This window comes from Neoarius graeffei, chromosome 5 (assembly GCF_027579695.1).
Source record: "Neoarius graeffei isolate fNeoGra1 chromosome 5, fNeoGra1.pri, whole genome shotgun sequence".
Classification (NCBI taxonomy): Eukaryota; Metazoa; Chordata; class Actinopteri; order Siluriformes; family Ariidae; genus Neoarius; species Neoarius graeffei.
This window is the reverse complement of record NC_083573.1, coordinates 42055842-42070841: the sequence shown is the minus strand read 5'-3', so window position 1 is coordinate 42070841 and position 15000 is coordinate 42055842. Positions and strand designations below refer to the sequence as shown.

The following is a 15000-nucleotide window of genomic DNA, read 5'->3' as shown; positions in this document are numbered from 1 at the left end:
TTGCATGTTCTCCCCGTGTCCGCGTGGGTTTCCTCCGGGTGCTCCGGTTTCCCCCACAGTCCAAAGACATGCAGGTTAGGTTAACTGGTGGCTCTAAATTGACCGTAGGTGTGAATGTGAGTGTGAATGGTTGTCTGTGTCTATGGCCAAGTTTACATTAGACCGTATCTGTCTCGTTTTCTTTGCGGATGCACTGTCCGTTTACATTAAAACATCGGGAAACGGGAATCCGCCAGGGTCCACGTATTCAATCCAGATCGTATCTGGTCCGGTGCTGTGTAAACATTGAGAATACGCGGATACGCTGTGCTGAGCTCTAGCTGGCGTCGTCATTGGACAACGTCACTGTGACATCCACCTTCCTGATTTGCTGGCGTTGGTCATGTGACGCGACTGCTGAAAAATGGCGTGGACTTCCGCCTTGTATCACCTTTCATTAAAGAGTATAAAAGTATGAAAATACTGCAAATACTGATGCAAATACTGCCCATTGTGTAGTTATGATTGTCTTTAGGCTTGCCATCCTTCCACTTGCAAGTGGTAAGTGATATGCGCTGAGATCACACACACAGCGGCTCAGTCCCGAATCACTGCTCGTGCGCTTCACTCGCGCGCTCTGTGAGCTGCGCAGGGCCGGAGTGCGCACCCTCCAGAGGGCACTTGCTGTTCAGGGCGGAGTGATTTGGAGCGCAGGATGCCTGTGGAGCCGAGCGTATCCGTGTATTGGCGTTGCTGTGTGCATGCTAATTGTTTTAAAAACGTTAATCTGATGATCCGCTGATACGGTCTAATGTAAACCCCACCTATGTGTCAGCCCTGTGATGACCTGGCGACTTGTCCAGGGTGTACCCCGCCTTTCGCCCGTAGTCAGCTGGGATAGGCTCCAGCTTGCCTGCGACCCTATAGAACAGGATAAAGCGGCTGGAGATGATATGAGATGTTACCTTTATATAGCGCCTTTCTTAACATCGATGTCATTTTTACATAGGTCAAGAAAACAAAACAAAGAAAACAGAACACACACACAAGGTGGTAGAGTGGTAAATGGCTTCATTTTTCATTTTCACCATTTCTGTAAATCGAACCTGAAGAGAAACGATGGACCACAGTGCAGCTGAATTCTCCATTCTGATTGGCTTATAACCTTACAATCCAGCGTCATGCTTTTCTGTTTGTCACCTCATCCAGTAGGGCTGATTAAACGGCGACCCACAATTGTTTGTCGTAACCCTTCATTCCCAGGGACTTGTATGGTGGGTGCAGATACAAAATTTCAAAGCAACTTGCATTTCTATTCCCTCCCGTATTTCTGAAACCTGCAGTTGTTGCTGGCTGTAAATCATTCGGTCAATGGCAGGGGTGGACAGAGTACCCAACTTCATTACTTAAGTCAAAGTACAGATCCCACTGCTCAAATGTTACTCCAATACAAGTGAAAGTTGTCCAGTCAGATTTTTACTTAAGTTAAAGTACTGAAGTACGTTTTCCGTCAACACATTGTTGTATTATTGCCACAATGCTTCTAATACCTCATGCCTCTGAAGCGACCCACTGGATTATTTTGTGAATTCTCAAAATGAACACATGCTGCGCCATCATGGTGGTTTAACGTTAAGCTAGCTAGTCAGTGAAACGCCACCTGACATGCTAGCAGTCGCTTTTCAAACTCGAAATCATATTGGGTAGCTAACGCTACTAGAAAAGAAATTTCTACGTTTTGTTTATTTGGCAAGATTATGCTAAAACATATTTCTGAAAGGACTTCAGATAAGTTAACGTTATTCATGTTAGCGTAACTCCGTTTTTACATGCGAACTAAGAGTGTCCAAATTTACTAGCTATGTGTTAACGTTAGCCGTGAACAAGGCGATGGCAATTTGGAGGGTAAATCCATAGAAAGTCATGTGACTAACCAGACTGCATAGCTATTGCAATGTTATCGCTAGCTCTAAAAGCACAGACAACTTCACTGCAAGCTTTCTCTTGGAATAAAACGCTTATATCCCTCAATATGCTTCTGCAGGTTGGACGGCGAGTTTTTGTAGGCCGTGATGTGGTTCGTTTTAGGCAAACAAAGCAAACATTTAAAATGAAATGAATCTTTAATCCTTTCAGAAAACTGAAACATGGGTTCATGGGCTATGGGTGCGTGCGCTCCCCAGAAGAACCGCCTCCTTCCATTCTGCCATCAGCTGATCGTGTTCAATAATGCTGCTGAGAAATCACTGATCTTGATTTTATGCAGTCTGTGGATGTGACGTGACCCTAGTGATTACTGATCGGCTGTCTCAGTGTCACCTGCGAAAAAACCAATCACGTTTTAGAAAAGAAAAGAAAAAACATCCACTTTCAAAGCTGCTTCATAGTAACGAGTAACGAGGACCTTGATGGAAATGTAGTGGAGTGAAAAGTACGATATTTGTCTTTCAAATGTAGTGAAGTTAAAGTCATAAGTTTCCAACAAAAATAATACTCAAGTAAAGTACAGATACTCAAAGTGTACTTAAGTACAGTACTCAAGTAAACGTACTTCGTTACTGTCCACCTCTGGTCAATGGCAGCCAATATTTCTATGACCCTTATTTAGCTTTAGGTGCGATTTTGTAAGCGTGTTCTGAACATGGAGAGAAGAGGATTGTCCTGCGCAGAAATATCCAGATTATGTCTCCACAAATATCCGTCAGAGTCTAAATATGGCGTATTCCGGACACGTTTCTAATTTGTCCTTGTGGAAAGGCCTTCCGCTTTTCCACAATTCACCGCTACGTAATTTCAGGTACGTTATTTTCTCGGCATGTTGCAGTACATCATATGACGACGAATCGTAGTCAAGTTTGACGATTCAAATCAATGAAATGGATTCGATTTCGAAAAAGGATTGCGATTATTATAAGGCTGCGTAATCTCCGAGTGTTTTAATAATGCTACAATAACGTACATCATCTTTCTCCTTGTCCAGCACTGTTGCAAGGTCAGGGTCCATTTGGATCCCATTGATCTACAGGTCATATTAATTGGAGCATAGTTTTATGCCAGATGCTCTTCCTGCTGCAACCCTCCCGTTTCTGGGCTTGGGGAAACAACCTTTCACATCTATGGACAATTTGAAGTGGCCAGTTAACCTCACTGTGGGAGAATCCCGAGCACCCGGAGGAAACCCACGCAGACACGGGGAGAATTTCACACAGAGAGGCCCTCATCAGCTGCTGAACTCGAACCCAGAACCTTCTTACTGTGAGGCGACAGTGCTAACCACTACACCACCGTGCTGCCCCATTACAATAACGTACAGTAACAGGAATACGGGTGACTTCACTGTAGGCGGACGTAACACAGCTCTAATGCCATGGGCGGGGCGGACAAAAAATGGATCTAAAATGGGAAAGAGCTGTTGTGTGACTGATTTATACAAATCGAGTTAACAAGAAATCGGAGCTCTCTTTTTACACATTGCTGAAAGCTAAAGAAAAGAGAAGCAGATGAAGGTAGTAGAAATGTTCATAAAGGTTTATTAAGAAAAGGCCTATTTGTTATTAACATTTCATTTTTAATGAAAGGAATATTTTAGTTCTTGGACTATTATACTTTAAAACAACTCCGTTATTTTATACATGTGGGTAAATAATAATTGTTGTTGGTTATTTAAAAAAAAGTATTTTTTAGTGCTGTCAAAAATGTTGCGTTATTAACGCGTTAACTTGACTCAATTTTAACGGCGATAATTTTTTTATCGCGAGATTAACGCTCTGTGACATGATGTAGGTTTTTCATAAGCTTTTGAAACTGCCAGGAACTTGGAACAGAAAGCCGATAGCAGCTAGACTGTAATGCGCCGCACAGCCAGAGTCCTCTGCCCTCCTTCCTCCCCCCCAAAGAACCAGCGCGGGCAGGGCGCGCTAGTAGAGATGGGATTTATGGCTCTTTGATGGGATCTGCATCTTTGTGATCCGTTCTTTGAAAAGAGCCGTTCAAAAGACTGGCTCATTTGGCTCTTTTTAAATATTTATTCAGTTTTAAGAAGACAGCGTCTAAAGAAGCCAGATCCCTCTGAACTGTAAACTCAATGCTATCCCAGAAATCCTTCCTGTAATATGCAAATTTGGCCACCTCTGATTGGACAGTGCGACGCATCAACAGGCAGAAAGTGTAAAAGTACAAAATGTGTTAAGTGAGCTGAAACAGTAAAGATCAGATTCAATGCAATATTTATCAACGAACAACTTAAAGTTAATATCATAGTGTACTTTATATTATAATCAAGCATGTCAAGCCTACCATCACTGTGAGTTGTAGACTAACTCAAGCAGTAGATCACTTCACTCATGGTTCTTTTGCTAGCACCGGTGCTCGGCTTAGGTTTCGCTTTGCAGTGGCTGTGTCAAGACGTGTTATGCTTAAGCCCATTCACTTTTTTATGCTGATAAGAGAATTACAATGGTTTTTCATGTGACAAAAATGTGCGATTAAATTGCGATTAATTGCGAGTTAACTATGACAGTCGCGTTGCATTGATGGGCTAACAGAGGTTAACGTCATTTAATGTTCGCGAGCCTCTCATTAACGTGGACAAATATATTGATATCGTGTTTGAAATTGATGTTTTTGAATAACGATAGACTGCAATATTTACCTCTTATTTAAGATGTGGAGACGTGATAGTAGTCCACCCTCCCGCTCTCTCCATTCAGTCAGCGACCGTCACACAGGAAGTGAACCCCAGCGGGTCATAGAAACTTGCGCAGGAGAAGAATGACTTTTTTTATTTGTAGGCTACGGAAACTTTGAGGAACGAAATAAAAACCGGTATTAACCAGTTACCATTATTTTTAATAAGCGTTTCTGTTCCGGAGCATAAAAAATAATAAAGTTTCTGGTTTCGTTTCTGTTCCATGTGAAATAGAAAAAGTTCCCGGTTTTCGTTTTCGTTCCTTGAACCGGTTCAAAGCCCTGGTACAATATATATATTGTGTGTGTGTGTGTGTGTTAATATTAGAGTGCTAACCACTACACCACCGTGCTGCCCTATTTGATTTGTCGTTTCAAAATCCAGAAAAGTTGCTTTTATTCTTTTTATTAATCACAAAAAAATTGCAAAAAAAATTTTTTGATTTTAATAAAAAATAAAAGCAGCTTTTTTTTTTTTTTTTTTTTAATTTTGAAACGATGGCACGGTGGTGTAGTGGTTAGCGCTGTCGCCTCACAGCAAGAAGGTTCTGGGTTCGAGCCCAGTAGTCGACGGGGGCCTTTCTGTGTGGAGTTTGCATGTTCTCCCCGTGTCCGCGTGGGTTTCCTCTGGGTGCTCCGGTTTCCCCCACAGTCCAAAGACATGCAGGTTAGGTTAAGGGTAGTATCTCACTGGGCTGCGACTAGTTGGAGACACAACAATTGCGATAAAATATGCGAATTAGCGACAATTTTCACTTGGAATCACACTGAATTGATATTCGCATATTTTACCGCAATTGTTGTGTTTCCAACTAGTCGCAGGCTGTCGCAGCCCAGTGAGATACTACCCATACACTCGCACTTCCTGTCTCACAGAAACTGACTTGAGAAGGGTTCGTGACGGCTTTGCGACACCAGCGACGCATTTGCGGCTATTTTGAGAGAAATTTTGTCGCACGAATTTTTTGAACATGTTCAAAATTTCAGCGACGAAGGAGCGACACTTTGCGACTCATGCGAGGAAATTGAGAAACCCCACGAATGTTTCAAGACACTTTTGCAACTCTCTCGCGAATGATGGTCGCAAGCTGTTGCAGCCCTGTGAGATCCTGGCTTTACATGGAGTGACCTTGGCATAGGTCGCGTTAACCGACAATTGTCCGTCGTTGACGGATTTTTTTTTAGCTATGACGGAAAAATCTGAAGGCCGTCGGTCATTTTGACGGATGTTTACCGTTACCATTACCAATAACAGCCTAATAATAACAATAATAAAACATAATGAAACACACAATTGAAATGATTGGCAAGTTGCGGCAGAGTTTTCTTACATACAGTATACATAGTCTTCACTGCCGTCACTTTCAGTCTGAGCCGACGTTGCGGCGTCTTGATGTTCAGCGCATAGGCTGCTCATGTATACAGTGTAGCCACTGCGCAAGGCTGTTCCCCCCATCGCGCTCCTGACTGCTCTAGGACTTTTCTACCACTAGCACAGTGAGATGGATTAATGTTTCCCTTCTCTGCAGAAGACGCGCCATTTTTGCTATTAAAAAAAGAGATGCATTGGGTTGTTTGTGTCGTTTCCCTGCCTGTACAATAGCGCTCATTTAGGCTAGTTGTTTTCTTGTTTTTAAAATGAAACAAATGTCGATTTATTGTATTCTTCCCCAGCAAGCTTAGGAACATCACTGCTCGAATATCTGCTAAACTATCATTTTAATGAGAGCACGGGTAGACAAACTAACATTTAAACAACTTCGTTTTATTTAAGACCTTCCGTGTCGGGTTCCAGGCTCCGCCGAGCCGAGACGCGGGGTGCAGCTGCACCACTGGTGCAGAAAGACCGCATGCTGCAGGATTTCCTCCCTATGAAGAGAGTACTAGCAGGGTCGGGAAATCCAACTTTCAGAGGCTGTTGCCGGCTTCTGATCACTTCCCTGGGAGAAATGTTTCCCGACTTCAGAACTTTGGCTGAAGTGGCGCTGGTTATTCCAGTCTCCAGTGTCGCAGCAGAGCGCGGGTTCAGCCTTCAGAATAAAATTAAAACGTCAATGAGAAGTCGTCTGTCCGAGGCAAAGACGCAAAATTTAATGACAGTTGCCTCGGCAGCAGTCTCCATTGACGACTTTGATTATGCACAAGCGAGCTCCCAATTTAAATCCATGCGGGCCAGAAGGAAGGTTTGAGCTCACGCAAACAGGTCATATTAGATCGTCACTTAAATCGTTGTAGTTGTAGTTCATATTTTAACTGCAATTGTCTTGCTACGTTGTAAAATAACATTGTTCATATGCCCGTTAAGGCACAACAGCCGCAATGTTTTTAGCGGAGGGAAAATGGGTTCACAAGTGACCGAACGTCAGAATCTCTGTTCATCTTTTTGCATCATAAATACATAAATAAATGATTAAATAATACAAGCTTGTTCTGTGAATTAATTTTTAAATGAAAATGAGTCCATGAAAACACAAGTTATTAAATATATAGCATTTATAGCCTATATACATTGTCATTTAAAAGTTAAAATAAAATGACAGATAATAACGGACAATGACGGAATTTTTACGACCCTGTCCGTCAAAATGACGAACAATGAAAAAGTCTAACGCAACCACTGGACCTTGGGCTGAAGTGCCCTTGAGCAGAGCATCTAAACTCAAACTGCTCCCTGGGCGCTGTAGCATAGCTGCCCGCTGCTCTGTGTGTGTGTGTGCTCACTGCTTCAGATGGGTTAAATGTAGAGAGGAATTTCACTCTGCTTAAAGTGGGGTTTACATTAGACCGTATCAGCGGATCATCAGATTAACGTTTTTAAAACGATTCGCGTGCACACAGCAACACCAATACACGGATACGCTCGGCTCCGCAGGCATCCTGCGCTCCAAATCACTCCGCCCTGAACAGCGAGTGCCCTCTGGAGGGTGCGCACTCCGGCCCTGCGCAGCTCACAGAGCGCGCGAGTGAAGCGCACGAGCAGTGATTCGGGACTGAGCCGCTGTGTGTGTGATCCCAGTGCATATCACTTACCACTTGCAAGTGGAAGGATGGCAAGCCTAAAGACAATCATAACTACACAATGGGCAGTATTTGCATCAGTATTTGCAGTATTTTCATACTTTTATACTCTTTAATGAAAGGTGATACAAGGCGGAAGTCCGCGCCGTTTTTCAGCAGTCGCGTCACATGACCAACGCCAGCAAATCAGGAAGGTGGATGTCACAGTGACGTTGTCCAATGACGACGCCAGCTAGAGCTCAGCACAGCGTATCCGCGTATTCTCAATGTTTACACAGCACCGGAGCTGACACGATCTGGATTGAATACGTGGACGCTGGCGGATTCCCGTTTCCCGGCGTTTCCAGGCGTTTTAATGTAAACGGACAGTGCATCCGCGAAGAAAACGAGACAGATACGGTCTAATGTAAACTTGGCCTAAGTGTACATGTGAGAAATAAAGTTGTTCTTTTTTCTTCAAATAACTACAGGGAGTGCAGAATTATTAGGCAAATGAGTATGTTGACCACATTACCCTCTCTATGCATGTTGGCCTACTCCAAGCTGCATAGGCTTGAAAGCCTCCTACCAATTAAGCATACCAGGTGATGTGCATCTCTGTAATGAAAAGGGGTGTGGTCTAATGACATCAACACCCTATATCAGGTGTGCAAAATTATTAGGCAACTTCCTTTCCTTTGGCAAAATGGGTCAGAAGAGGGATTTGACGGACTCGGAAAAGTCAAAAATAGTGACATATATTGCAAAGGGATGGAGCACTCTTAAAATTGCCCAGGTTTTGAAGCGTGACCATCGAACAATCAAGCGCTTCATTCAAAATAGTCAACAGGGTCGCAAGAAGCGCGTTGAGAAAAAAAAAGGCGCAAACTAACTGCCCGTGAACTGAGGAAAGTCAAGCGTGAAGCTGCCAAGATGCCACTCGCCACCAGTTTTGCCATATTTCAGAGCTGCAACATCACTGGAGTGTCAAAAAGCACAAGGTGTGCAATACTCAGGGACACGGCCAAGGTAACAAAGGCTGAAAAACGACCACCACTGAACAAGACACACAAGATGAAACGTCAAGACTGGGCCAAGAAGTATCACAAGACTGATTTTTCTAAGGTCTTATGGACAGATGAAATGAGAGTGAGTCTTGATGGGCCAGATGGATGGGCTCGTGGCTGGATCAGCAAAGGGCAGAGAGCTCCAGTCCGACTCAGACGCCAGCAAGGTGGAGGTGGGGTACTGGTATGGGCTGGTATCATCAAAGATGAGCTTGTGGGACCTTTTCGGGTTGAGGATGGCGTCAAGCTCAACTCCCAGTCCTATTGTCAGTTTTTGGAAGACACCTTCTTCAAGCAGTGGTACAGGAAGAAGTCAGCATCCTTCAAGAAAAACATGATTTTCATCTGTCATTTTTCATGGCATCCAAGTACTCCACAGCATGGCTGGCCAGAAAGGGTCTAAAGGAAGAAAGATTAATGACGTGGCCTCCTTGTTCACCTGATCTGAACCCCGTAGAAAACCTGTGGTCCCTCATCAAATGTGAGATCTACAAGGAGGGGAAACAGTACACATCTCTGAACAGTGTCTGGGAGGCTGTGGTTGCTGCTGCATGCAATGTTGATCGCAAACAGATCAAAACACTGACCGAATCCATGGATGGCAGGCTTTTGAGTGTCCTTGTAAAGAAAGGCGGCTATATTAGTCACTGATTTTTTTTTTTTTTTTTTGAATGCCAGCAATGTATATTAGTGAATGTTGAGTTGTTATATTGGTTTCCCTGGTGAAAATAAATGAGTGAAATGGGTATATGTTTGTTTTTTGTTAAGTTGCCTAATTATGCACAGTTATAGTCACCTGCACACACAGATATCCTCCTAAGATAGCTAAAACTAAGAAAGCCCTACTCCAACTTCCAAAAATACTCAGCTTTGATATTTATGAGTCTTTTGGGTTCATCAAGAACATAGTTGTTTTTCAATAATAAAACTAATCCTCAAAAATACAACTTGCCTAATAATTCTGCACTCCCTGTATTCATGTTTTATTTAGTTTAGTTTCTGTTACTGGCATGAAAATAGAATCTTAAAAAAAAGTTCAGAACATCTGTGAAAATGGACACCTGACTTAAATAGTTTTAAGAGAAGAAGAAGACTTTGTCACATACACACTCAAGCACAGTGAAATTCACCCTCTGCATTTAACCCATCCGAAGCAGTGAACACACACACACGCGCGCGCGTACACACACCCAGAGCAGTGGGCAGCTATACCACAGCGCCCGGGGAGCAGTCAGGGGTTCGGTACCTTGCTCAAGGGCACATCAGCCCAAGGCCGCCCCACGTTAAGGGTTGTTTTACAATCAGGGTACAAAGTTTGTGTCACAGGGGTCCAAAATTCAAACTGGTTCTTGTACCAGTTATTAAGTGAAGGACAAGTTAAAGAACAGATTTCAGGTAATTTTTTGACGTGTGTGTATGGCAGTTTTGTGTAATCTGCTATAAGATAAAGAAGATTAAGTGTAGCTTTAAGCAGGGCTGGGAGAAACAAATGAAGTGATTCTCGGAGAGGACTTTTTTTTTTTTTGACAATTCAGAATCCACTACTTCCATAGTGCTTTTAAATATAAGGCTGTAAGCTTTGTGTTAGTTGTCTCTAATATTTATGTCCCAATATCTTGACCACATTTTAGGATGAAAATAATCATTTTAGATATGTTATGTTATTTTATATTGAAAAATTAGCTGTCTCGGAGAGGACTTTTTTTTGACACAATTGCATACTAATTTGGGGCGGCACGGTGGTGTAGTGGTTAGCGCTGTCGCCTCACAGCAAGAAGGTCCGGGTTCGAGCCCCATGGCCGGCGAGGGCCTTTCTGTGCGGAGTTTGCATGTTCTCCCCGTGTCCGCGTGGGTTTCCTCCGGGTGCTCCGGTTTCCCCCACAGTCCAAAGACATGCAGGTTAGGTTAACTGGTGACTCTAAATTGGCCACGAGTGTGAATGGTTGTCTGTCTATCAGTGCGTTTACATGCACATCCAAATCGAGCTACTGTCGGTAATCGAGCTAAGGGTCCCAGCAAGGGTGCCAGAGAAATCCAATCCTACATGCACACAAGGAAATCGAGCTATTGTGTGAGGTACATTGTGCACCCGAGCCACAGGTGGCGCTACACGCCCCATCTTGTTGGTACATTTCCGGTTGTTGTCATGAAGAGTTATTCAAGAGAGATATCAGTTCCGTGTTCACAAGAAGAACGACGACGAGGACAGCAACATCGAGAGATGTTGTTCCTCCTGACCTCTTCTGCTGCTCGCTACTACTACTGTTGTCATGCCGACCGAGGCTGTTGTGTTTCCCGCTTGTGGTCTCGTCACTCGTCACTTCCAGAAGGGGCAGTGCTGAAGTAAGTAGCTCGATAGGGTTACATGCACTAAGTAGCTCGGCTACAATCGCATAATCTAGGTCGCGTAGCTCAATTACGAGAAACCCAGTTTGGTTCGATTTCAGCCGAGCTAAGGTGTTTCCATGCCATTTAGAGCTTCGATTTCAGTCGAGCAACGGCAGAAATTCGATTTTCTCTGTGCATGTGAACGCACTGTATGTGTCAGCCCTGTGATGACCTGGCGACTTGTCCAGGGTGTACCCCGCCTTTGGCCCATAGTCAGCTGGGATAGGCTCCAGCTTGCCTGCGACCCTGTAGAACAGGATAAAGCGGCTAGAGATGATGAGATGAGACATACTAATTTGATCAAAATAGTCTGAAAACTTACTGGCATTCAACATTAAAACTTAACCATGTTTCCAATGATATGGAACCAAATATGTGTTTTACGGTATAAAGAATGATGTAAGTGCATCCCTTTTGGAGCTACCTGTGGTCAAAAAAGCACTTTTTCTAAATGACACGAGTAATTTTGCTAAATATGACACATATTGCCATACATTCACCAAAAATAACGTTATCACCACATTTTTTTTGCATGGTAAATAGAGCTATCACAGGGCTACAATAAACAACCAAGTTTATTTAGTCAAGCCTTTTGATATTGAAGATAATAAGTGTTAAATGTGATTTTTAGCTTGCGGACCCTGATTGTAAAACAACCCTTAACCCAACCTGCATGTCTTTGGACTGTGGGGGAAACCGGAGCACCCGGAGGAAACCCACGCGGACACGGGGAGAACATGCAAACTCCACACAGAAAGGCCCTCGCCGGCCACGGGGCTCGAACCCAGACCTTCTTGCTGTGAGGCGACAGCGCTAACCACTACACCACCGTGCCGAATAGGTTTAAGAAGTCACTGAAAGTTAGAACATCCCAGAGTTGCAAATCTGATCATGGGTCAGAGATATTGTCCTCCTTTTATTTATTTCAATTTTTTTTTGATAATGTTTGTAATACAAGAAAATGTGCAGTAATCCGTTATGATTTATCTAGTGGACATTGTGACACAGAGAGCACTGACTTTAAAGGAGCAGTCCACCGTACTTCCATAATGAAATATGCTCTTATCTGAATTGAGACGAGCTGCTCCGTACCTCTCCGAGCTTTGCGCGACCTCCCAGTCAGTCAGACGCAGTCAGACGCGCTGTCACTCCTGTTAGCAATGTAGCTAGACTCAGTATGGCCAATGGTATTTTTTGGGGCTGTAGTTAGATGCGACCAAACTCTTCCACGTTTTTCCTGTTTACATAGGTTTATATGACCAGTGACATGAAACAAGTTCAGTTACACAAATTGAAACGTGGCGATTTTCTATGCTATGGAAAGTCCGCACTATAATGACAGGCGTACTAACACCTTCTGCACGCTTCAGCAGCGCATTGATACCTTCACTCCTCTTTGGGCACGGCCAGGCGGGCGAATGCCCTGGTCCGTCCGCCCTGTCTAAAAAAAAAAAAAAATGGTACAACTTGAGCCCCATGGTAAAACTGGGACTTTGTCATTTTTCCGCATGAGGCCCATGGTAAAACCGCAGTTCCAGGAGGGGCTGCCGTCTGCCTCCCAAGCCGGCCGAGAGCGCTCCTCATCGTGCACGGCCAGGCGGGCGAATGCCCTGGTCCGTCCGCCCTGTCTAAAAAATAATGGTACAACTCCGAGTGAAGGTGTCGAAGCGCACAGAAGGTGTTAGTACGCCTGTCATTATAGTGCGGACTTTCCATAGCATAGAACATCGCTACGTTTCAATTTGTGTAACTGAACTTGTTTCATGTCACTGGTCATATAAACCTATGTAAACAGGAAAAACGCGGAAGAGTTTGGTCGCATCTAACTACAGCCCCAAAAAATACCGTTGGCCATGCTGAGCCTAGCTACATTGCTAACAGGAGTGACAGCGCGTCTGACTGCGTCTGACTGACTGGGAGGTCGCGCAAAGCTCGGAGAGGTACGGAGCAGCTCGTCTCAATTCAGATAAGAGCATATTTCATTATGGAAGTACGGTGGACTGTTCCTTTAACCTGAAATGAATATTTGATTCAGATGATACACACTCGTAGAGCTGCCACTTGCCTTTTTTGACGAGAGATGCCAGATGTTTAATTAATGATGTACAAATATGCAAACCGGGCAGCGCTGAAGAAGTGCTTGTTTGGAGTAAGAGGTCTTTCTGTAGATGTGAGCCTTTGAGAGAACAGTGACTGACTGAATAAATAAGCCGTTTTGTTTCTGCTACATTCTTCTTTTTCAGGTGATATTGGCGATCACGTGGTGGTCATGAACACCAGACACATCGCGTTCTCTGGGAATAAATGGGAACAAAAGGTCTACTCGTCACACACGGGGTAAACGCTGTACTCCACTAACACACCTCAACAGCACACGCATCGAAGACGAATGTGCTCTTCGTAGGCCTCCTTTTTAATCAAGCACTCCTCTGGGTAGCGCTTACATGTCTAAGCCTGTAATTAAAGCACCGAGTTATTTCCCTCGCTTGCATGTTGGAGTTCGATCGGCCTTCATTAATGCCTGGAGTCTCGTGTTTCCTCTTCTAGATACCCAGGTGGCTTCAAGCAGCTCACAGCGGCCCAGATGCACCAGAAAGACCCCACGGCGGTGAGTGTCCCGCTCCTAAACCATGACCTTTTGGACGTTTGAGTGTGTTGCCCCCCCCCAAGACACCTGAGGAGGGCACTGTGGTCCTGATTTCCATATTTTTTCACCCCCCTGGAGATCCGGGATTGACACCAAGCTGCTCCTCTTGATTATTTTTTTTTCTAATTTTAATTGGCTAGTGCCTTCGAGGCAGCCTTTAATCACCTTCACTTGAGCTTAGTTTATCTGCCTGAAATGAGCCCAGGTATTTTTACACCCTCTGAATATGGAGCAGGATTCTCTCCCCCTTTGCTTTCCCCTGATGTTCTCAACATCGTACCGTCGTACCGCTGCCACCGACTCTGAGATCTGCGCGAACCGTTGGCAGTAAAAGACGATTCAGGTTTGTTTGTTTTAAAAGAAAACACCACCTGTTAGGGAAAGCGTCTCTCTTCATTCCCCAGCCCAGCCTTCCTGTCTGTCTGTCTGTCTGTCTGTCTGTCTGTCTGTCCTTTGTTTTTGTTTGTGTTTCTGTCTGTCCTTTCTTTGTCTTTCTTTCTGTCCTTCCTTTCTATCCTTTTTTGTTTGTTTGTGTTTCTGTCTGTCCTTTTTGTCCTTTCATTCTTTCTTTTGTTCTGTTCTTGTTCTGTCCTTTCTTTCTGTCCGTTTGTTTGTTTGTGTTTCTGTCTGTCCTTTCTTTGTTCTTTCTTTCTTTCTTGTTCTGTTCTTTCTTTCTGTCCCTTGTTTTTGTTTGTTTCTGTCTGTCCTTTCTTTCTTTCTTTCTTTCTTTCTTTCTTTCTTTCTTTCTTTTCTTTCTTTCTGTCCTTTGTTTTTGTTTGTGTTTTTGTTCTTTCTTTCTTTGTTTTTGTTTGTTTTTGTCCTTTCTTTCTTTCGTTCTATTCTTTCTTTCTGTCCTTTCTTGTTCTGTCCTTTTTCTGTTCTTTCCATTCTCTTTCTTTCTTTCTTTCTTTCTTTCTTTCTTTCTTTCTTTCTTTCTTTCTTTCTTGTTCTGTCCTTTTTCTGTTCTTTCCATTCTCTTTCTTTCTTTCTTTCTTTCTTTCTTTCTTTCTTTCTTTTTGTCCTTTCTTTCTTTCGTTCTATTCTTTCTTTCTGTCCTTTCTTGTTCTGTCCTTTCTTTCTGTTCTTTCCATTCTCGTTCTTTCTTTATTTATATATTTATTTCTTGTTCTTTCTTTCTTTCTTTCTTTCTTTCTTTCTTTCTTTGTTTTTGTTTGTTTCTGTCCTTTCTTGTTCTGTCCTTTCTTGTTCTGTTCTTTCTTTCTGTCCCTTGTTTTT

General features: G+C 43.5%; 1 protein-coding gene across 1 annotated transcript in view; it reads left to right on the top strand.

Moving 5' to 3' along the window:
* mrpl13 (mitochondrial ribosomal protein L13) overlaps positions 1 to 15000 on the top strand; it is a 77284-nt gene that overhangs the window by 13320 nt on the left and 48964 nt on the right. The window contains exons 3-4 of the mRNA XM_060920527.1: positions 13361 to 13454; positions 13665 to 13725. Of these exons, the coding sequence (XP_060776510.1) occupies positions 13361 to 13454; positions 13665 to 13725 (155 nt within the window). The remainder of the gene's footprint in view (positions 1 to 13360; positions 13455 to 13664; positions 13726 to 15000) is intronic.